The sequence below is a fragment of the Sminthopsis crassicaudata genome, chromosome 1 (assembly GCF_048593235.1).
Source record: "Sminthopsis crassicaudata isolate SCR6 chromosome 1, ASM4859323v1, whole genome shotgun sequence".
Lineage (NCBI taxonomy): Eukaryota > Metazoa > Chordata > Mammalia > Dasyuromorphia > Dasyuridae > Sminthopsis > Sminthopsis crassicaudata.
This window is the reverse complement of record NC_133617.1, coordinates 420,176,975-420,200,762: the sequence shown is the minus strand read 5'-3', so window position 1 is coordinate 420,200,762 and position 23,788 is coordinate 420,176,975. Positions and strand designations below refer to the sequence as shown.

The 23,788-nt window shown below is 40.0% G+C and overlaps 3 protein-coding genes across 9 annotated transcripts in view; all 3 read left to right on the top strand.

Moving 5' to 3' along the window:
• The window catches only part of FAM221B (family with sequence similarity 221 member B), a 50,386-nt gene extending 48,369 nt beyond the window's left edge, over positions 1-2,017 (top strand). For 3 of the 7 annotated variants that reach the window (XM_074280354.1, XM_074280353.1, XM_074280359.1), the window contains 2 exons: positions 201-320; positions 1,734-2,017. In XM_074280354.1, the coding sequence (XP_074136455.1) occupies positions 201-320; positions 1,734-1,882 (269 nt within the window). In that variant the 3' untranslated portion in view covers positions 1,883-2,017. Of the gene's footprint in view, positions 1-200; positions 388-1,733 lie in introns of all 7 variants that reach the window. The other 4 variants (XM_074280355.1, XM_074280356.1, XM_074280357.1 and 1 more) reach the window with 3 other exon arrangements.
• Positions 2,018-14,549: 12,532 nt separating this feature from the next.
• On the top strand, positions 14,550-20,109 carry HINT2 (histidine triad nucleotide binding protein 2). The gene is made up of 5 exons (XM_074280347.1): positions 14,550-14,726; positions 19,225-19,365; positions 19,498-19,602; positions 19,722-19,794; positions 19,958-20,109. Exons 1-5 carry the CDS (start codon positions 14,655-14,657, stop codon positions 20,047-20,049), a joined length of 483 nt encoding a protein of 160 aa, XP_074136448.1. The 5' UTR covers positions 14,550-14,654; the 3' UTR covers positions 20,050-20,109.
• Positions 19,958-23,783, top strand: SPAG8 (sperm associated antigen 8). Its single transcript, XM_074280346.1, has 7 exons — positions 19,958-20,067; positions 21,902-22,531; positions 22,646-22,817; positions 22,959-23,004; positions 23,094-23,205; positions 23,368-23,426; positions 23,565-23,783. Exons 2-7 carry the CDS (start codon positions 22,040-22,042, stop codon positions 23,704-23,706), a joined length of 1,023 nt encoding a protein of 340 aa, XP_074136447.1. The 5' UTR covers positions 19,958-20,067; positions 21,902-22,039; the 3' UTR covers positions 23,707-23,783.
• Positions 23,784-23,788: the final 5 nt, after the last annotated feature.

The following is a 23,788-nucleotide window of genomic DNA, read 5'->3' as shown; positions in this document are numbered from 1 at the left end:
AATACAAGTGGGGATGGGGTGAAGTTTAAAATGGGAGTGGTGAGAGGAATGAGAAGCGAGAGGGAGGTGTGTTAGGAATATGAATGAAAAGAATGAAAATGGGAAGATCTAAGTGGGAGAGGGGAACCAAGATTGGAGGATGCTCTATTTCTTTCCATGTCCTCTGCTGCTGCTGCCCCCTTCCCTCGGCCGGTTCATAGGCTGCCAGTGTAACTTCTTCCAGTCAAACTTCCTTTGTGCCGCGTGTGACCGAAGATGGGAGGAGCACGAGACATTCTTTGAGTCGGAGGAGACCAGGAGGCAGGGAGGGCGACCAATTGGTGAGAAGAGCCGTTCGACGAAGGTTGCTGTACAATGAGGGGGACATATGGAGAGTGGAGCGCTATGGTGAGGGGGACTGTGCGCTAAGGGGGGGCATGGTGAGGGAGGCGTCTGGAGGAGTGAGGAGGTTCGTACATGAAATGGAGCCATGTGTACAAAAGTATGATCAATTACACCACATGGTGAAGAACCAGGTAGAAAGCACTGCCGCATCCACAGCCATCTCTCCTGGGTCTTCTCCTTTTTCCCCATTCTGCCTTCTCTGTCTAGCTTCTGGAGGTGGCTTGGTGCTGCCATCACCGTACATACTTCCTATGGGGTTCATATATTCCCCAGACCCCTTAGTTGTAGCTAACACAAGGCTACAATTTATACGAAAGGAACTTTTTTTTTACTCAAAAATTAGAGGGAAAGAGAACAAAACTAATAAGAGTAACTAAACATTGGTATAAAAAGAGAGGAGGATTTTTTTTTTAATCCAAACTTAACTGAAGTCTAAACAAAATTGATTGGTTTGACTGATTCAGCTTAGAGAGCAACAAGTCACTGGTTCTATTCCTTTATTTCAATTTCTGACCCACTTCCTTCCATTCTCATAATTAAATGGAAAGAATAAGGTTTTTGCTCCATTTGCCTTCCTCTCTTCTTGGAGGTATCAAACACAGGAGAGAGCAGAAGGAGGAAACTGTGGCTCAAACTTATGTTATCAGATTGGCTCAATTCCCCAAATTCTCCCTGAAGACTCATCCTTGAGGGATCCTCAGTCCAGGGGAAAAGGACTTATCCTAAAGTCCCTTAATTATGTTTTTATACATATAATATGTTAAATAAACACTAAAATTGGATATGCATATTAAATCCCAACAAAGCAAGATGAGCATTCCCCTTACAAGGCCAGATGGAAAAATAGCTTTATGAGGGTGGTGAGGGAGGCCAGATGGACAAGGGAGCCATATGTCAAGGAAGGTGATATGGTAAGGTTAGCCATATAATGAAGCTGGCTGTACAGAAATATGAGGGCCATATGGAGGAAGAGTCAAAAGGTAAGGAAGACCATATGGTGAAGAATTCTATTTGGAAAGAAAAGCCATGCAGTGCAGGAGGCTAATATGGTAAGGGGTTTCCCAATTCCCATAACCTACCCACACCCCCTGACTTTCTTTTTATGTATCTGCTCCAATTTCCCACCTCTTCCCCTAAATCCTTTTGTCTATATCTATTCTTCCCGTGCCATTCTCCTTGGGTCTAGGACCAGCTCTCATGTTATCATTTCTCATACCTCTCAGAGTATCTTCCAACTAACCATTTTTCTTGCCCATCTTATTTATTGTCATCCACTCCTTATAGCCACCCCCCCACAACTATCCATGACCATCCCTCTTCCCCCCCCCCCATGCTGGTTTCCCCCTCAGGAGCTGACTGCATACCTTTTGCTGAGATGCCTGCCCTCCGAGATATCATCCTCCCTTCCTCGGAATATGAGGCCCTTGTGAAGCAGAGTCCCCCAGGCCCTTCTGGGCACCCTGGACCTTCTGGTCCTGGCCCCAGCAAGCCCTTCTGATCCTCAACCCTCACGTACTCTGCTCTTCCCTCCCCAGGGACATGCAGTATTACACCCGGCACAGGAACATGTGAGCTGGGCTCCAACGCCAGGAAATAAAGATATGTCCACAGTATATGGACATGGATAAACACAGATGTGTGTGAATATACTAGTGCATTCTGTATGTATTGCCTCTATATGAATTCATATGAACGCATATACATGTAAAATAGTGTGGTGTGGATATGGATATATATATACATATATGTTATATATATATATATATTGTGTGTGCAGTATGTTATGTGATATGCTCACATATAGCTACATGTGTACATGTATTCTAGTATGTTGAGTATGTATGTATATATATATATATATATATATATATATATATATATATATATATATCTCCAATATTGATCTGAATATAGGGGATGTGGGTGTGGTGAATATAGGGGATATGAGTGTGGTGATCTACCACATACTTAAGGTATCCCAAAGTCTTAGTACAACTTTAAGTTTTAAAAGCTCAAAACTACACTAAGACCTTTGAAACACCTGATATATATCTTACTCTTAAAATTTTCTCTTTTTGAAAAGAGAAAAAGTAAACACTGATACCATCAATAGTGGACCTCTCTTGGGCTTTAAATTAATCAGAAAAGAGCAGGTAGTACAGCCTATATTTGCATCAATAGCTCAGATATGTATGAGTATGTATACATGTCAACATAGTGGATGTAAAACCATCCAAGGGACAAGAGTCCACATTTCTAAAGGGAGGGGAAGAAGTTGAGATGAGAATGATGATCAGGGTACAGGACATAAGATTTGGAAATGCTGTCTGAGAAGTAAAAGTGAATTGAATGCAAAGAATTGCTAATGAAGGTTGGGAGGTTCAGTGCTGTTCCCTCATTATTGGGTCCCTAGTCCCTTCCTCATTTGTTGTCATTGTGGTAGGCTAGACCCATACCCAGCTTGCATAATGATGAGGAAATGTGATTGGATCCAACTTAGAACTATCTTTATTGCCAAATTAGGTACCAATCACCTGTTCCTACAAAATGGTACTTAGAACTGATCATCTATGATATCTATGACAAATCTAAATCCTGTCCTAAAATCTATCTGTTAAAGCTTTGTCCCTGGATTTAAGTCTTTACCTTTCCCTGTTAGTGTAAAAATTTCTCTGGGCAGGGAAGAAAAGGAGAGAGATCAAGGCTTCATCAGTCACTAACCCTACCTGAAGGAGATGCACTGAATTTTTCTATTCATAAGACCCACCAGATGTGCCAGCCCTGTTACAGTATTAATCATCAATGGTATATAGGAAGTATGATTTATGATTCAATTCAATAAATATTAAGAGCTATTATAAGTCAAGCATTATGCCTGGGCACCAGAGATACAAAGGCAAACAGTATTTGCTTTCAAGGAGATTATATTCTGTTGGAAGGAAAATATATGCATAGAAAATTGAATACAAGTTATATAGATATAAAGAGCTTAGAAGTCTATCTATCTGTACCTTTATATTGAGATAGATAAAAATATATACAAGAAGAGAGAGAGAGAGAGAGAGAGAGAGAGAGAGAGAGAGAGAGAGAGAGAGAGAGAGAGAGAGAGAGAGAGAGAGAGAGAGATTTCCAGGGATACCAGCAACTTGGAGTGATCAAAACAAGCTTCCTATAAGATATATGACTTAAGTTGAGTTGTGAAGGAAGCTAGGGATTCTATAAGGTGGAGTAGAGAAGGAAATAAATACATTCAATATATGGAGAACAGTGCCATGGAAAGCATAGAGTTAGGAGATGGGGTATCATGAATACAGAACAAGTAGAAAAAGTGGCTGCCTGGAATAAAAAGTGTACGAAGTATAAGACTTTCAAAGATAAAGAAGGAAATATGACGATTGTTGGATGAGCTATGAGAAGCACAGCCACTAATAAACTGTTAGTGGCTCTATGGAGTGGTCCAACCATTCTCGAAAGTATTTTGGAGTTATACTCCAAGAGTCATTAAACTATAACTTTTAACCATTACTAAGTTTGGGTACCTCAAAGAAATCAAAGTGTGGAAAAGGATCCACAAATGCAAAAAAAAAAAAAAAAAAAAAGTATAACAGCACTTTTAAGTGTAGCAACAAGGGGGGAAAAAACCAGTGTAGTGCCCATCAATTAAGGAATATCTAAATAAATGATGGGGCAGCCAGGTAGTATAGTGGAGAGAGCACCAGATCAGGAGACAGGGGAATCTGAGTTCAAACATACTTAGATGCTAATTAGCTGTATGACCCTGGGCAAGTCATTTAATCCTGTCTACCTTAGTTTCCTCATCTATAAAATAAGCTGAAGAAGGAAAGGGCAAATCACTCCAGTATCTTTGCCAAGAAAACCCCAAATGGAATCACAGAGAATCAAACACAACTGAACAACAAATAAATTATGAAATAATGTGATGCAAAAGAAGTATGAAAGGAAGAAATTCAGAGAAATCTAAAACATGCAAGAACTAATGCAAAGTAAAATGTTCAGACGAAAAGGATTTGTATGATAACTATAATACAATAAAAACTTGATCTTTCAATGACCAATTATAACTTCAGAAAACTAAAAATAAATATTTTACCATCTCTTGGCAGAGAGATAATGGACTAAAGGAAAGAAACAACCAACATTTTCAGACACTGACATCATAACCAGCATTTTTACCTACTAATACCTACTAATGTACTAGGAATTTTGTTAAGTACTTTACAAATATTATTTTGATTCCCACAACCACCCTGCAAGGTAAGTGGCTTGCCCAAGATCACCCCGTAAGTGTCTATGGCTGGATTTGAGCTCATCTTCTTGACTCCAGGCCCACCAGCACACCACCCAGCTGCCTCAATCCACACAATGTGTGGGATTATTTTGCAGGACAACACTTAAGAGGTGATGTGGCAACTTTGAATTATACAACTCTTTTGGCCAAGATGGCCACATGAATAGGTAGCAGCCACCTATTCCAACAACAAATATATATATACCAACAAAACCTTGAAGTTTTCCAGACCAAACAATAAGAAATTCAATGAGAAATTAGTGATTTTTTTCCTTCTCAAAACTACACAAGTCAGCTAGCAGACCATAAACAAAAGGGCCCTTACCTACAGAGCACAACCAGAGATTAAATACCTGTAACCTGAAAAATTCTGTGTCCAGGAACAAGGGTGGAGTGTTCTGCTTAAGTTCCAGTGTATTTTATTTAAACAGCCCCAAATAGGGACTTATTAAACTTCAGGGAGCAGCAGCAGGCAACAAGCACAATGTTGCCCAGTAGAAGCCACAATGATGAGAGGACAAGAACAATATCTTTGAGGATGCTAACACTCAGTCCCTTAGATGGTAAAGAATGATTTGAGGATTAAGGGTTCTCAATCTCTAAAATTTAGGGAGCCCAAACTCTAAAAAATGGAGGTCAGCCTAAGAATCCAGGGACTAAGCTGGGTTGAACACACCACTCAAAGATGTATCAAGAGATGAAGCTTGGCCTTAACACAAAACTCCAGTTGAGAAAAAAAGACTGGAGAAATGATTACATTTTTTAAAATTACAGTATCAAAAATTAATGCAAATGTTAACCCCATAACAACTGAAGAGACTCAAAGGAGGGGGGAGAAAGATTTTCAAGAACTAGTTGAATACCTAGAAGTGAAGCAATAGATTTTTTTTTTAATGAAATAAAGGTCTTGAGGAAAAAATTGGGAGGAGAATAAGCAACTTAGGAGAAAATATTGTAAACCTTAATTGAGTCCCTGAAAATTAGAATAATTAAGACTCCATGAGTCAAAAAAATATTTGAACAAAATAAAATTGAAAAAATAAAATATAAAAAATCTGATATAAAAAAACAGACTTGGAAAAACAGGTCAAGGAATGATTGAGAATTATTGGACTTCCTAAAAACTATGAATTTTTAAAACCTTGGAAGTGAAATCTATCCAGAACTATTAGAACCAAAAGGCAAAGTAAAAATATTACAATTTACCAATAACCTCTTAAAAGGAGATTAAAATGGAAAAGTCCCAGGAATATCACAGCCAAAATCCAGAGCTTCAACATCAAAAGAGGAAAACCCAACAAGATGGTAACTTAAAAGCCAGGACTCTAGCGGAACTCTTCCAACATTCCCCTCTAAACAATTTTAAAATATTTCAAATCAAATTTTGGAGCAGGAGAACCAACAAAAGGTCAGAAGATATTTTTCTAGCCAAAAACAACTTGGGAAATCTGTAAGAGAAATCTATTGGAGAATGCAGGCCCAGAAATCAGAAGTCAAAAGAAGAAAAAAAAAAAAAAAAAGAAAAGAAAATGTGAAATATCTAATTCAAAAAAGTGACCTTGAAAATAGATCAAGAACAGATAATTTAAGAATTGATGAACTACCTAAAAGCCATGATCAAAAAGAAAAAAAAGAACCTAATATTTTAAGAAATTATCATGAAAAATTGCAAACAGCTTAGAATCAGAAGATAAAATAGAAACTGAAAAAAATCTACCAATCACCTCAAGAAATCCCAAAATGAAAACTACCAGGAACATTATGACCAAATTTCAGAGCTCCCACAACAAGGAAAAAATATTGCAAACAGCCAGAAAGAAGCAATTCAAATATCATGCAAAATTTAGCAGCTTCCATTTTAAAGGAGCAGAGAACTTAAAATCTGATATTTCAGAGGACAAAGAAGTTAGGATTCCACCAGAATCATCTACCCAGCCAAATTGGTACAAATATAGATAGTTAATAAAATAGAGGATTTCTAAGCATTCTTGATATAAAATACAAAAGCCTATTCAAATAGGCCATTCAAACAGAAGATTCAAGAGAAGTATAAAAAGGTAAACAGGAAAGAATAACCATAAGGCTCTCAAAGCTAAACTGATTTTATTCCTATTTTTATGGAAATGAGATTTATGAAACTCCTAAGAATTTTATCATTGGAGCAGTTAAGAAGAGTCTACATAGACTACACAGATTTGAATTATGTTGAAATCTCCAAATATACAGGGGGGTGAAAAAGGGATGCATTGGGAAAAGGAGAAAAAGGATAGTTGAAATAGGGAAACTTTTCTCGCATAAAAGAGACACACAAGGAAGGGTTTTATATAGTTGAGGGGGAAATAGGAGAGGTGGGCAATTCTTGAATCACACTCATATTAGAAATGGTTAAAAGGGAGAAAATACACACACACACACACACAGATGGGCATAGAAATATATCTTGTCTAATAGGGAAATAAAGGGAATATTATATATGGAGGATGAGGAATGAAGAAGGGCTTAAGGGATGCAGATCAAATGGTTAAAAGCAAAATAGATTTTTGAAGAAGGCAGGATAAAAAGATAAGAATAGAAGAAAATCAAGATGGAGAGAAATAGTAATCATAACTGTGAATGTGAATGGAAAAGCTAACCCATTAAAATGGAAGCAGATAACAGAATGGATTAGAAACTAGAATCCAACTATATATTGTTTACATGAAACAAACTTGAAATAAAAAGGCACACACAAAACTAAAATAAGTGGTTGGAGCAGAATATATTATACTTTAGCTAAAGGCAGGAGTAGCAATCATGATCTCAGATAAAGCAAATACAGAAATAGATGCAATTTAAAACCATCAGCAGGGAAACTACATCTTGCTAAAATGTACCACAGGCAATGAAAAAAATTGCAGCAAATTTCTCTGATAAAGGCCTCATTTTTCAAATATATAAGGAACTGAATCAAATTTTAAAAATAAGATCCATTCCCTAATAGATAGCTGTTTAATGCCTATAAATATGCAGTTTTCTGAAGAAATTAAAGGTTACCTGTAGTCTTATGAAAAATGCTCTAAATCACTATTGATTAAAGAAAGGCAACTGGACAGAGGTAGCTACACCCAGAGAAGAAACACTGGGAAGTGAATGTAAATTGTTAGCACTAATATCTGTCTGCCCAGGTTACATGTACCTTCGGAATCTAATGTTTATTGTGCAACAAGAAAATGATATTCACACACATGTATTGTACCTAGCTATATTGTAACACATGTAAAATGTATGGGATTGCCTGTCATCGGGGGGAGGGAATAGAGGGAGGGGGGGTAATTTGGAAAAATGAATACAAGGGATAATATTATAAAAATATATATATATATAATAAAAAAAATTAAAAAAGAAAAAAAAGAAAAGAAAGGCAACTTAAAAACAATTCTGAGGCACACTGCTGGAGAGGATGAGGGAAAATAGGTACATTTATGCACTAATTGGTCCAACTATTTTGAAGGACAATCTGGAACTATGTCCAAAGGCTGTAAAATTGTGTCTACTCCTTGATTCAGTAATACCACTAATATTAAAGAGATCAAAAAAAAAAGTGAAAGGATCTATATATAAAAAATAATTAGAGCAGCTGTTTTTGTGGTGACAAAGAATTGAGCAATGAAGAGATATTCATCAATTGAAGAATAGCTGAACAAGTTGTGGTATATGATTGTGATGGAGTACTGTTATGCTATAAGAAATGACAAAGGGGTAGTTTCAGGAACAAACTTAGCAAGATCTATATAAACTGATACAAACTAAAATGAGAACTGGGAAATTATTGTGCATAGTACCAACAGTGTCACAATGATCAACTTTAAGAGACTTAGCTATCCTGATCAATACGATACAAGACAATTCCAAAAGACTAATGATGGAAAAATGTTATCTTCCTCCAGAGAGAAAACTGAAAAACTTTTGAGTACAAATTGAAGTTAATTTTTCTGGCTTTATTTTTTGTCTTTTTTTGTCATGTGGCTCACATAAAAATAAGTTTTATGTAAATGCTTTAAAATAAATAATAAAGTTTAAAAAAAAAAAAAAAAAGAAAATTCCTGTAAGAATCCAGAAAGAGTTTAAGTACCAGGAAACTAAAATCAAAATCACATAAAATTAAACAACTTCTAATATAAATGAGAGGACTAGAAATAAAATATTCCAAAAGGCAAAAAATACAGGCTTGTATTCCCCAAGAAATAAGTTGTCAAAAGATAAAAATCTAAGCTATCAACAACTATATTTAAAAATTCGATCATTAATAATTAAAGATACTCAGTTTAAAGCAATTGTGAGGTTCAATGTCATGTGAGACAAAAACACAAAAGAGGAAACTGATTTTAGAGGGACTATGAGAAAGCATATAATTGATGGAACTATATACAAGCATGGAGAAAAGGGTAAGGGAAGTAGGCATCAAATTAACCTCAATGAAAAAAAAATCAAATGAAGCCTAGCTGTACCTGATCTAAAACTATATTATAAAGCAGCAGTCACCAAAACCATTTGGTATTGGCTAAGAAATAGACTAGTTGATCAGTGGCATAGGTTAGGTTCACAGGACAAAATAGTGAACAACTATAGCAATCTAGTGTTTGACAAATCCAAATATCCCAACTTTTGGGATAAGAATTCATTACTTGACAAAAACTGCTGGGAAAATTGGAAATTAGTATGGCAGAAATTAGGCATGGACCCACATTTAACACCACATACCAAGATAAGATCAAAATGGGGCCATGATTAGGCATAAAGAACGAGATCATAAATATATTAGAGGAACATAGGATAGTTTACCTCTCAGACTTGTGGAGGAGGAAGGAATTTGTGACCAAAGGAGAACTAGAGATCATTATTGATCACAAAATAGAAAATTTTGATTACATCAAATTTAAAAGCTTTTGTACAAACAAAACTAATGCAAACAAGATTAGAAGAGAAGTAACAAATTTGGAAAAGATTTGTATAGTTAAAGGTTCTGATAAAGGCCTCATTTCCAAAATATATAGAGAACTGACTCTATAAGAAATCAAGCCATTCTCCAATTGATAAATGGTCAAATAATATGAACAGACAATTTTCAGATGATGAAATTGAAACTATTTCCACTCACATGAAACAGTGCTCCAAATCACTACTGATCAGAGAAATCCAAATTAAGACAACTCTGAGAGACCACTACACACCTGTCAGATTGGCTAAGATGACAGGAACAAATAATGATGAATGTTGGAGGGGATGTGGGAAAACTGGGACACTGATATATTGATGGAATTGTGAAAGAATCCAACCATTCTGGAGAGCAATCTGGAATTATGCCCAAAAACTTATCAAACTGTGCATACCCTTTGATCCAGCAGTGCTACTACTGGGCTTATATCCCAAAGAAATACTAATGAAGGAGAAGGGACCTGTATGTGCCAAAATATTTGTGGCAGCCCTTTTTGTAGTGGCTAGAAACTGGAAAATGAACGGATGCCCATCAATTGGAGAATAGTTGGGTAAATTATGGTATATGAATATTATGGAATATTATTGTTCTGTAAGAAATGACCAGCAGGATGATTTCAGAAAGGCCTGGAGAGACTTACATGAACTGATGCTGAGTGAAATGAGCAGAACCAGAAGATCACTATACACTTCAACAACAATACTGATGGAAGTGGATATCTTCAACAAAGAGAAGACCTAATTCAGTTCCAATTGAGCAATAATGGACAGAATCAGCTACACCCAGAGAAGGAACACTGGGAAATGAGTGTAAACTGTGAGCATTTTTGTTTTTCTTCCCAGGTTATTTTTACCTTCTGAATCCAATTCTTACTGTGCAACAAGAAATTTGGTTCTGCACACATATATTGTATCTAGGATATACTATAACACATTTAACATGCATTGGGACTGTCTGCCATCTAGGGGAGGGGGTGGAGGGAAGGAGGGGAAAATTCAGAATAGAAGTGAGTGCAAGGGATAATGTTGTAAAAAATTACCCATGCATGCGTACTGTCAAAAAAATTATAACTATAAAATTAATTTTAAGAATTAAATTAATAATGATGAATGTTGGAAGGGATATGGGAAAACTGATACATTGTTGGTGGAGTTGTGAAAGAATCCAGCCATTCTGGAGAGCAATTTGGAACTATGCCCAAAAAGTTATCAAACTGTGTATACCCTTTGACCCAGCATTAATGTTATTGGGATTATATCCCAAAGAAATACTAAAGAGTGGAAAGGGACCTGTATGTGCCAAAATGTTTGTGGCAGCTCTTTTTGTGGAGCTAGAAACTGGAAGTTGAATGGATGTCCATCAATTGGAGAATGGTTGGGTAAATTGTGGTATATGAAGGTTATGGAATATTATTGCTCTGTAAGAAATGACCAGCAGGAGGAATACAGAGAGGCTTGGAGAGACTTAAATCAACTGTTGCTGAGTGAAATGAGCAGAACCAGAAGATCACTATACACTTCAACAACAATACTGTATGAGGATGTATTCTGATGGAAGTGGAAATCTTCAACATAAAGAAGATCCAACTCACTTCCAGTTGATCAATGATGGACAGAAATAACTATACCCAGAGAAGGAACACTGGGAAGTGAATGTAAATTGTTAGCACTACTGTCTATCTACCCAGGTTACTTATACCTTCGGAAGCTAATAATTAATGTGCAACAAGAAAATGGTATTTACACACATATATTGTATCTAGGTTATGTTGTAACACATGTAAAATGTATGGGATTACCTGCCATCGGGGGGAGGGAGTGGAGGGAGGGAGGGGATAATTTGGAAAAATGAATAAAAAAAATAAAAATAAAAATAAAAAAAGAATTAAATTAATTTTTAAAATTTAGATTAACTTCCCTCTGCTTTGAAATGCACAAAGGTGAAAAATTCACATCATTTTGTGTGGAAATGCATCAAACCACAGGCAAATATATAGAAAAGGAAGGGGAAGATGGGGTAAAAAGGGAGGATAATACTAGAGAGACAATAGTCACAATTTTCTCATTCTAAAGGGAGGATTAAAAAAGGAAGTAGAGAAAAAATAGAGTCTGAGGGGATACCTTATATTGTTTCTTAGAAATTAGGAAATAACTAAACAAATTGTGATATATGAATGTAAAGAAATATTATTGAGCCATAAACAATGACAAAAGAAATTATTTCAGAGAATCCTGAGCAATATGAACTGTGGAGTAGAAAAAGAATGTGTACAAGAACAACACTGAAAAAGAAAAACAACTTTGAAAGACTTAAGAACGCTGATTTAAGAAATGACCAACAATGTTTCCAAAGCACTTATGATGATTCCTGACAGAGAACTAGTGGATACAAAGCTCAGATAATGTACACCTTATGACTGGTTTTGTTTGACTATGAATATTTGTTACAAGGCTTTCCCCCCTTTTTTCTTCTTGATTAATTATTGAGGTGATAAGGTGAAGTTAGTAATAGTGATGCCCCCCCCAAATGTCATTATAACATTTTTTTCAAATGCACAGAAAATAATGAAAGTTGAGAAGGAAGCACAGACAAGCAGGACAGTTTCAAAAGTAGGATATAAAATTTATTATGTATTTTTTTTTACAAATCAGGTAGTATGAAATGGAAACCATGGTTTCATATAGCATTCTCTCTTTGTGTTCTATGATGTATGGAAATACTCTTTTGGTGTTGAGTTCATAATTTAAAAATAATTTTTTTAAAATTGGAATTATGTAAAACAATTACTTTAAGCTGCCTGGAGTAGAAAAAACAAACAATATATAACTGAAGTTCACTGTTGCATATATAATCTTTTTTGTTTGTTTTCTTTTTTACAGTGAAATGTCATGTTTGTGTTTATTGAGTTCATAACAAAAAAAGAAAAAATGTGTAAAGGAAAATACTGCCCAATAAGTCTATAAATGCTAATACCCAGTTATAAAGAACTTTAAATGCCACAAGGGTTTGTATTTCATCCTGGAAGCTATAATTTTTTTTAATGTAGCCCTTTTTGTAGTGGCAAAGATGTCCATCAGTTGGGGAATAAATTATGATATATGAATGTAATGGAATATCATTGTTCTATACAAATTGATGAGCAGGCTGATTTCAGAAAAGCCTAGAAAGACTCCTATGAACTGATGTAAGTGAGTAAAAATATTTGTACTAATTGTCTCGCAGGAGAATCAAATGAAATGACAGTTTTGAGAATGAATTTCGTAGCTTTATTCCTTGGCTAGGTATTCAGTTTGATCTTTCCTTTTAAAAAAAGAAGGAATTGGTTCAACCATCATTTGGAAAGGAGGACAGATTACTTATTTTCTCTTCACTGTACCCATGTACCTGTTCCATCAAAAAGGTAGGGTTTAATTTTATTTTACAGACCTGTTTTTATCCTCCAACGTTTCCTTATTTATCTCTTTCCTGAGCTTCTTCCATTTCCTGAGTAAGGGTCCAGGAGGCAGAAAACCACGAACTGGGTTCCAGTCTTTGCTTCCGCTGCCAACTCGATGTTTCCTTGGGAGCGTCTAAGTCTCAGTTTCCTCTTTCTTGGAATAGAAACTGCAACCTTTGCACTATCACAGGGGTAGGGATAGAAGGACATGAGATGACTTTAGATGATTATTTTCGAAGCGATTTTAGTAGGTGTAGACATTGATGTAACAAGCATTTATCAAGGGCACTGTGCCAAGGGCTAGGGGCGAAAAAAAAAAAAAAAAAAAAAAAAAGGGACCTGGCAGCTTCATACATGCCTAAGGATGCTTAGCCCAGAATCACAAACTGCGGTAATTGGAAGAACCTAGAAGACCACCAGAGGATAGATTCTTTGCCCGGCCCCTTCATTCTCCAAAGGGGAAAAACTGAGGTTTACGGAAGCCGAACACTTCTGAGGCGGGAGATCTGGATTCGAGTAACCATAACCTTGGGTAATGTGATTTAAGCTTTTGGACTCTTATAATGATCCTTGCTCATGAGGATTGTGAGGAAAGTACAGAGCACATTGCACCCAGCACCCACACGATTACGTGATCATCACCGCGGATGGACTTGGCTCTTCTCAACAACCCTGAATCAGGACAATCCCGTTAGACTTGTACTGGACAAAGCCATCTGCACCCAGGATTGTGGGACTGAATAGGAGCACAACGTTTTGAAAATAAAAATCTATTGTAAAAAAAAAAAGAAAAGTGATCTGTACATCCTAAAACATAACTCAAGGTAGGAACTAGTAAGTAGCTAGTAATTTAAGCGCGTGTGACACACGAGGCTCTAGCTTTCGGATGCCCGTGCAGTGCGCGTTCCGTTTTGCCACCGTTGTCTCTTTGAGAGGATGGCAGAACTTTTCAATCTCCTTATCTACAAAATGGAACGTTCACTGCCGACTACTCTCAGAGAACACGAAAATCTCCGAGAAGTTACAAGTTCCATCACAGTGATACGACTGCACGGAGTTAACTTTAAGAGGGAGGACTGGAGGCGGGAGAGAAACTAACCAATAAGCAGTGAGTTCTTTCTCTCTTCCCCTAGGTCTCAGTTTCTTGTCCCTCTCTCTCTCTCCCTCCGCCCTTCAGTCCCTCCTTTAGGAGAGCCAATGGAATAAAAGATGTCCTCCCAATAGTAGAACCTTAAGAGCTGAAAGAGATCCGCACCCTTTTGACAGTTCCAGCCAGGCTCCTAATAGGCCACATAATGATGTGAAAGGTAAGGCCCGCCCCCCGTGCGATGGAGCCAATGAAAAGCAAGCTGACTTTACAGTTCCTAGGAACGGAACCAATAGAGCGAAACTCTAGGACCGAGGTCTAGAAGGGACAGAGCCAATGAAACGAAAGAGCCCGCAGAGCCCGCAGACAGGCGAGTAGACCAGCCAATGGAAGGAAAGGTTTGTTTTGCTTCCGGCGGCTGGGGCCTGAGGCGCTCGGAACAGACGGTGGCTCCGGGGCTGCTATGGCGGCTGTAATATCCTGGGCTGCCCTTGGTGTGACCCGACGCGTAACTGGGGCCGCCGCCCGGCTACAGGTGAGGTGAGGGTGAGGTGCGCTTGCTGCCCAGATCCCACCGGCGCTCCTTCTGTCCCCGGCTTGAGCTGAGCGAACCTTGGGCTGCTCCGCGCCTGCCTCCCTCCGCCCCGCCTAGCCCGATTCTGGCCCTGCTGCGGCTTGCCCACCCTTCCAGTCCTCTATTTGCCTCCATTTACTTCCTCTTTGTGTCAGACTGGCTTGCTAAGCGTAGCCCACGTGCGGAGTGCCGTCCCCTCCCCCCCCCGTGATTTTGCGTGGTGCGCGCTCCGTAATCCCTGGCCTCCTTCAAAAGCCCAGATGCCACCTGAGACAACTCGGGTGTAAAGTGCCTTGCAAGCCGTAAAGCGCTGCGTCCGAGTCAGCTGTTAAGTCTTTACTCCGCGCAGGCCCTTCCCGCCCCCTCCCCTCCTAGTGTTCGTGTTACACCTTCTCTTCCTCGCGAGCTAGAGAGGAGGAAATCTAGAACCGAGGATAGAAGGAGTGGACGGCGCAAGGTCCCGCAGAAACGGGGTGGGAGCCCGAGTCAGCGCGCTTCGTGTCATGTTCTTCCGTCTGCCCCCCCCCCTCCCCGCTGTGGCAGATATGGCGAGCTCCTACGGCTCTGATCACCGCCGTGCGCCGCCCCGTAACTTGCCCCTAACACTAGGGGGTCCTTTTCCAGCAGGAAGGACAACAATCCACAATTCACCGACTTAAGCATCTTCTAGACAGAAAATAGGAAACAATAAAGAATTTTGTGAATGCAAATATCAGTAAATTTTTTCCTTTTTTTATTCATAATTGGTATTTTAGGTACACACTTTTTCCTTTAAAAAAGAAAGCAACTTAATTCAGTAAGCGTTCCTTAGGCCCACTCCTGAACTTCTCATAGAAAGATTTGTAGGACACTTTATTGGGTCATGCCCGAGAATAACCATAGTTTACAGTCACATAGCAATTTACAACGACAAATCCTCTTTACATTTAATGTGTTTCTCAACATGATTTTTTGAGTGGCAGAGCAAGAATTTTCATTCCTATTTTACGGTTGTGAAAATGTTCAGAATAGTTAAATGCCTCACCCAAGAAGTGAGGCACCAGTCTGATACATTTTCCATGATATCACAGGGCCTGTAATGAAGCACAACAAGTAACAAGTTTCTGAGTACTGGTTTTCCCCAGTATTTCTTTACTGAACATCTAGAATCTGTTATCCGTAAAGTCAATTTTTTTTCTCATGTGTGAATCATCCTAAATTTATAGCTTCGTTGGTTTCCTATTTATACTCAGTGAGGGCTTCTAAGAGGAGAGGGGTATACTGAGGGGGTGCAAATTAATTGTATTTTTTTTTCTGAATACATCATTGTTTAAATCTTAGCTGTTAAACTTAATATAAACCACACAAAAGAAAAAATGAAATTATGTCAGAAATGCTACCCAGTTTTCTGATTTTTGATTCAGAGCTTTCATAGATCTATGGAGAGAGAGGGGAGGATGACATTTGGAAAGACTGTCCCTAACCATTGCCAGCACATCTCCTTCAGAGTGCTTACATAAGCGCTTGAATCAGTTCCCTACTGTCCACAGACAACTTGTTCCAATGCAATGATTCTCTTCATTGTGAATCCAGTGAAAATAGAAACTGAAAAGTGGCTCCAGGAAAGGATTGCTCCATTCCACTATTGGGAAATATGTGTTGCCTGGGGTACACAGAAGAACTGAAGTGATTTAGATGGACTTTCTCCTCTGTGATGAAAGAGATTAGCTATATTACTGAATACAAAGGTTAATAAATAATTACCAAATACCTACTACAAACTGAGCACAGGGCTCTGGGTGGCAGGAAATTCAAAGATAAATTAGATATACCCTCCCCCCCTCTCAAGGAGCTTATAGTCTAATAAGAAAATAGATCAAAATAACAAATATAAAATGGAATAGAACAATTTACATAAGCACAAACTCCTATCAGCATTCAGAGAAGGGAAGAAATATTTTTTGGCTTAGGGAAAGGGGTTTAACATTTGAGCTGAACCTTGAAGGATGGTTAGGATGCTTCCATAGGGAAGCATAGATTCAAGCATAGGTACAGAGGTGATACAAAACGTACCAACACTTGTTGAGTTGTCTAATTGGAAGTATAGAATTATAGGATGGAAATCTCAGTGGGTAGAGAAGACTGGAAAGCTAGGTTGTCCCCAAATTATGTTGATACAGCAGCCTAAAAATTTTGGACTATTCAGTAGTATAAGAAGTCATCAAAGACTATTGAGCAGTGATGTAATCTGAAAATAAACTTGTGAAAATAAAATTGTTACTGCATGAAATGGATTTGAGGGGGTCATGACTTGAAGCTGAAAAGCAGATTAGCTAAAAGGTAATTAGGGTGTACACAGTAGTTTTAGTGAGAATGGAAAGAAGGAGATAGTTTGAAGAAATGGCACTGAAAGTAAATCCAGAATATTTAGTAGCTACTTGGTAACTGATTATATATGTTTATGAGGAAAGTGAAAATTTAGAGATGATGCCGTTTTGAGACTTGAAATTGAAGATCATAGTAACAGCAGAAATAGGGAAGTCAGGAAAACAGATTTGGGAGCAAGGACGATCATTTGACTTGAAATAAATTAAACTTAAATACTGGTAGGACAGAGGGATGAAGATGTTTATTAGGCAGTTAAATATTGGTCTGAAGTAAAGGGAGAGGCTGGAAGACAAAATAATTCTCATTTAGAATGGTATTATGATTTACTAATAAGTTGATTTGATAGAACAAACAGTGATATTTTAGTAATTTATAACAAAGTATCATATGTCTTCTTAAGAACTATAAAATCGGCTTTAAAAAAATATCAGTGGTGTATCATTTTAGGCATGACATAGCTCCCAAGGTCTACCACAATATGGGCAAATTTTCCTTTAACCAACCTTATCTACCACCACTGCCTTCCTACATATACCACTTCCCCTCTGTTCTAGCCAGGATATTTAATTTGTTTCCCAAATCAGGTTTGTACATGAACTTTAAAAAAAAATGAACAAAACCCTCAACATTCGAATAATTCTGTATTAGACTCTGACATTTTCTAAGATTCGAACTGAGATGATTTGTTGGTTAGTCTGTTTTTACAAATTGGTAAATGGTGAGCTGGCTGGCCAGACAAAGCAGTCTGCTTCACTAATATGTACATAGTGTTTTACAAAGTGCTTTTGAATAGACTTTCTCTGAGGTAAGTAGTTTGAGTATCATCCTTATTTGAGAACCCAACTTCCCCTTTCTCTTGAATGCCTTCCTGTGCAATCTTCTTACCAATAAAAATTCTTTTCTGAAATCCCCTTCCTTTTCAGTGGAACTTGGCACCTCTTCACTCTAACCTGTAGATCCATTCCCCACTTCCTAAGGATATTGGACTTCCGTGGGGGAAGAAACCTCAGTATATTCTTGTTTTTATTATTGGGGTCAAATGACTTGCCCAGGGTCTCACAGCTGTTACGTGTCTGAGGTCAGATCTGAGCTCAGGTCCTCCTAACTTTAGGGGTGGTGCGCTATCCATTGGGCCACCTAGCTGCCTCCTTCTTCATTATATTCTAAGGAAGGCCTCCTTTTGCCATCTGCCCTGAAGCCCAAACTGTCTCTTATGTATGTTGTCTTTTCTCATTACAATTTAGTGAACTTGAGAACAAGGTTCAGCTTTTTCCATCTGTGGCCTCAGTACTTGGTACTTCAGTGCATACTTATTTCATTTATCCCCATGGTATAGACCAAAAAATAAGCTCAAAGAGTCTAGGTGACTTCACCTACCTAATTAGTGACAGTGAAGATGACAATGGGTATTAAATCACTTTTTAGAAAAAGGTCTACCGATTTAATAAAGATTTGGATATTTAGGCTCTTTTAATCTCTCTAGATGTATCTATCTGCAGTATCTTAATAAAAGCAATCAAACCTTGTAGATAGTCCGGTTGGGTCTCTCAAGCTGCTGAGGGTAGAGTTAAACCTGAATAGAAGATCTGCCCTCTGGGGAGTACAGCAACTTTCTAATGAATGGTTTAGCAAATTACTATTCAAGTTCCATAATGCCCAAGGGCTGAAGAGATTTCAGGCACTATCAAAATGCCTAGTGCCAAGGGATTTACCTAAAGTGGATTAAAGGGGTTCTGTCTAAGCTTATTGGCCCAAACTTGAGTAATAATAATGATATAACCTGTGCCTGTACCTCCCCCAATCGCCATGCCTCTCTACTTAAGTCCAACCACCTTCATCGCCCAACCCATGCAGTCTCCAATAAATTATTCCTTCATAACCCTAACCCACATGATTCTCTAGACTCCTATAATAGTTTATAAACTGTACCATTAATTGTACTGTTATAACTACGATTTTTTTTCTCTTCTCCACAGTTCTGCCTGGCGTAGACCTATGTACAGGAGAGTTGAGGATAGGGAGAAAAAATGGAATCATTACATGTTTGTTGAATGATTAACTGACCTAGGGTTAATCTATTACCCTATCTCAGGTTCGAGGAGCTTCAGGGGTCCCTGGTGGGGATGAGGTGTTCAAAGCCCAGCAAGCAGCCCCTGGAGGAGCTGCTCCTACTATCTTCTCCCGGATCATTGATAGAAGCATTCCTGCTGACATCCTTTATGAGGACCAACAGGTAGAATTAGCCCCTTAGCCTGTAACTACCCTCACAGAATCTCCATCACCTCCTTACTTCACATAAACACATACATCAACACCCCATTTTGCAATTACACTCTATTTTATATATTCTTCTTCTACTTCCCAGTGTCTTGTCTTCCGAGATGTGGCCCCACAGGCCCCAGTGCATCTTCTAGTCATTCCCAAGAAGCCCATTCCTCGGATCAGCCAGGCTGAAGAGCAGGACAAACAGGTGTTGGAGAGTATGGGGTCAGGAGGAAAATTAGGTTTGGACTAAGGGGTGCTTAATTAACTATAGACCAGGGAGTGCTGTCCCTAACTTTTTCTTTTGTTTTGGTAATCCTGTCCCAGCTTCTGGGCCACTTACTGCTTGTGGCTGCACAGACAGCAAAAGCCGAGGGTCTAGGAGATGGATATCGGTTAGGTGAGTGATCCAAGCCCTGATTTCCAAACCTTTTAAGCTGTCTAGCCACTGAGCCTACCCTGCCCCCCATCATTTCTCAGTGCTAATCCTAACCCTTACATTGCATTGCTTCCCCTGACCAAGGATTTAGGTGCCTAATGTCCCTAACCTTACCTAATTTCAGTGATCAACGATGGGAAGCTGGGAGCACAGTCTGTGTATCACCTGCATCTGCACATACTTGGGGGACGGCAACTTCAGTGGCCACCAGGCTGACCCTGAACAGGATGAAAGGTGTGGGAATCTGTGATTGTTAATAAACCTGTTGAACCTTGACTTCTGATTCCATGTCTGTATTCAGCCATTTTAACAAAGCTCCTCTAACCTGATTATTGGAGATGGGAAAAGTAGAGCACAGGAAGATAGATGTTGTGATCCCAATTTCTATCAGTGACTATCTCAGCAAGTGCCTGAGGGATGCCCTGGGACCAATGGTAGAAAATGATTGGAGTAAAGAAAAGCCTCTTAGAGTTAGAGCTGAAAGAAGCATTAGAAGGTTGTCTAGTTCAACCCTTTATTTTATAAAGAAACTGAGGCCTAAATTAGGGGACTTTTCCAGATCCCACAGTAGTGGTAATAGTACACATTTATGTCATGCTTTAATGCTTATAAAGCACCTTACATCATTTTATTCGATCCTTACCATAACCCTGTAAAGGTGCTACAGTATCCCGACTTTATAGGTAAGGAAATTGAATCTGAGGATGACTAAGAGTCACACAGAAAATAAGTCAGAAATGAGATTTGAATCCAAATACTTGACTCCAAATCTGGGGTTCATTCTACTTCATGTTGCTTCTGATCTAAATGGGGGAAAGATTCTTTGTTTATATTCCTTGACTGAAGGAACAGGATCACAGAGAAACCAGTATACCAGGCTTTTTTAATATATTAAGATGATGACTCACATTTCTGTAGCACTTTGTTTACAAATTATTTTCTTCATAAGCAAGTGCCTTGTGAGATTATCTAAAAGCATGTCTCACTTGTTAGAAATAATAGAAATGTAAAAGAAGGCAGTTTTACAGTTCTTGGATAGAAAGAGAATGAAAGCTAAATACTGGGCTGGAACGCAAGGAGTTAGTTGATGCATTGCATTTTTCAATCCACTGAAAAACTTCTGTAAGATTTGGTACTGAGAAGGGTACTTTTGGGTTTCTCTTCATCTATATCCCATTTCCCAATAGATACTATTAAAAAAAAACACACACACACAAAGGAAATTTTACTTAAGCAATAGAGAAAAAGATTCACAATCATAATAACACTCTATATTCAGTTTGTATGAAGAAGAATATATTCTCTTGTGGAGCTATTTAATGTCTGTGCCAGCTGTGGAGTGAGAGGCTAAGCTATCCCTGGAGTGTCTCAAGCACCTTGTAAAGGGATGTTTAACGGTTGGAACAAATGCATCATTAGCATAAAACGAGGCAGACAATGAGGACCAAATACTGAGCTGGTCAGGACTTGAAAATGAAATATGAAGAAGAAAAAAACCTCCAGGAGTTTCACACTTGAGTGGAGAGCAGTTGCAGGAACACAGCTGCATGGGAGCCTGCTAAGTGACCACAGCATCTCATACTTAGTATGCTTTGCCTAAAACCAGAAGTACAAAATGCTAGTTAGGGCCCAAGATACTAAGGACATAAACTGATCACCATCATATATCCATCGCGCTTCCCACTGCCATCACCCTAATCCGGGCCAGTTACTATCCATCCGGACCAGCAGCTTCCGACGTGCGCTCTCCTAATTAATTTGGTACAATGCCCTGATCATCCGATCTTCAGCAACTTCTTAACGGAAGTTCATATTTTGACATTCAAAAGTGTATTTACCCTACGTGTACTATGTTTGTTGAATGGTTCTGTCAGTTATCTGGCACAACCTCGCTGGTACCAGCGGGAAGCTCTGCCAACCAAACTGGGGCTGCATCGGTGGCACTAATGTGGTGGGCGGGGCGGGGGGGGGGGCGGGAGAAGGCTAGCCTCCGGGATGGAGCCCTTGCCGAAATAGGAAGAAGACCCGGCCCCAGCGGGGGTGGTTTCCCTTCTCGTCCTCGCTCCAGGAAGGTCTAGGTCTCCAGCCCGAGTCCCGGCTGGGAGCGCCTCCGAAGCCCAGTGTCTTAGGAGGGGTCCAGACGTTCGGAGCCTCGGCCGGCACAATCTCGCGCGGTCACCAGACATCTCCATAGCGACTCGCTAACATGCCGGGGAAGACGTACTGCTGCGAGGTGATCGGAGGGGGGATCCCCAAAGGGACTCGGGCCCGGGTCCGGGGCCGGAGCCTGAGCCCTCGGAAGGGATCCTCGCTAACGACCTCGACGGCCTGGGACACCTCCACAGATGAGACCTTGCCCCTCTTGGGAGAAGAACCCTTGCTCAACTCCCAGCAGAGCAGCGGGACTCTTTATGGCACGGACAGCAGCCTGGACACCTGCTGCATTCCCGTACTGACGCCCCTATGCTTCCTGTTGCAGCCCCCTCCTTCACCCCCCAAGCCTTGCATAAAACTACCGGTCTACCGGCCGCCTAAAGCTCAAGCTCACGCTCAAGCTCAAGTTCAGGAGCAGGAGGCCTGGAAAGAGCTGCAGATCCCCGAGCCGGGAGTCCCAGGCCCAGCTGGTTACCCCGAGTACCAAGCGCCTCCTGAGCGGCTGCCACGAGGCCAATGCCTGATCCATAACTGGGTGGAAGAGGTAGAGCGGCCTCCTTTCCTTCCCCTGGGGACGGGGGTGGTGCCCACCCACCGGGATTGGGGGGGAAGGAGGGGGACGGCGCTTTGGAGTCACGCAAGACTTCGTGTCCCACAGAGAGCCACCAACGAGCTGGACCGGGTCCTCGGTGACGAGGTAAACGAAGGTTTCTGCTACCGCCACGGACATTTGGGACTGCTGACCCTGGAGCTATGCTCCCCCCCGCCCTCCAGAACCACCCACAAAGATTCCTACCAAGACCCAGGGAATCCTCGTAAAGCCCTCCGAGGTACACACAATAGCAAAGGAGAGAAGTGGGTGGGAGAGGGTGATAATGAAGTAGGAACTGAAGGCCCATCCTCCTGGCATCCCTCCGGCCTAGGTCTGGCACCCACTGACCAGCCTCCCCCTTGTCTCATCCTTCCCTTAGGCAGGAGAGAAGCCATGCTGGAGATGTTTTTGCACGACCAGATTTGGTGAGAGATGGAGGGGGGGGAGGAGAGGACAGGCAAGTAGGGGAGGGTTTGGAGGGGTGGAAATGGCTCTCAACTCTAGGATTATGCAGGAAGGAAGTAAACCAGGAATCGAGGCCCCCGGAGTGTTTCAATTATGAGTCTGTAACACACCATGACTATAAGAGGAAGCAGCATGGACCCAGGCCACCACCTCCCACCCAGGTGAGAACATTCTCAAGATCTTCAATAAATTGGAGAGAAGAGATTTTTGGGCTACTGGCTGAAGCTTTTGGGATGCTGAGCAAGGAAAGGCCACCCAAGAAAATAAAGGGAGGGAAAAGGCTCTTCTCCCCTGCCCCCAACTCTCCACTCCTCCCCATACAGCCTCAGGACCTGCAGCAACACCCAGAGCCCTACTGCATCCAAGAGATCCAAGACTTCGGGTGTGTTAAGGGAACTTCCTGGGGGAAGGAGGGAGGGCTTGGTCATGTTGAAGTTTGGGGGAGAAATGGTGAACAGAAACATTGCTGGGTAGGCTGATGGGAAGAGGTTTTATCCTCCTAACTTAGAGAACCTTTCAGGTTGTCACCAATATGTGGACATGATGTCATCCCATTTGGAAAAAATTGTAGTTTTCTAACATCTATTCCTCTATGCATGGACCAGCCCTTACCCTGCAGCATGGACCAGCCCTTACCCTGCAATTCTGAGAACTGTCCTTGATTTTGAGGTGGGAATGGTGGTAGAAAAGCAGATTGGATAAGGGGGATGAAGAAAATAAATCACACAAATGGATATTATTCCT

Coding starts and splice junctions, on each gene's coding strand:
- HINT2 (XM_074280347.1), top strand. CDS start 14,655: ATGGCGGCTGTAATATCCTGGGCTGCCCTTGGTGTGACCCGACGCGTA. Junction 19,603..19,721: donor CTGAAGAGCAGGACAAACAG/GTGTTGGAGAGT, acceptor ATCCTGTCCCAG/CTTCTGGGCCACTTACTGCT. Junction 19,795..19,957: donor AGGAGATGGATATCGGTTAG/GTGAGTGATCCA, acceptor ACCTAATTTCAG/TGATCAACGATGGGAAGCTG.
- SPAG8 (XM_074280346.1), top strand. CDS start 22,040: ATGCCGGGGAAGACGTACTGCTGCGAGGTGATCGGAGGGGGGATCCCC. Junction 22,818..22,958: donor TCCTCGTAAAGCCCTCCGAG/GTACACACAATA, acceptor TCCTTCCCTTAG/GCAGGAGAGAAGCCATGCTG. Junction 23,427..23,564: donor CAAGAGATCCAAGACTTCGG/GTGTGTTAAGGG, acceptor AGAACCTTTCAG/GTTGTCACCAATATGTGGAC.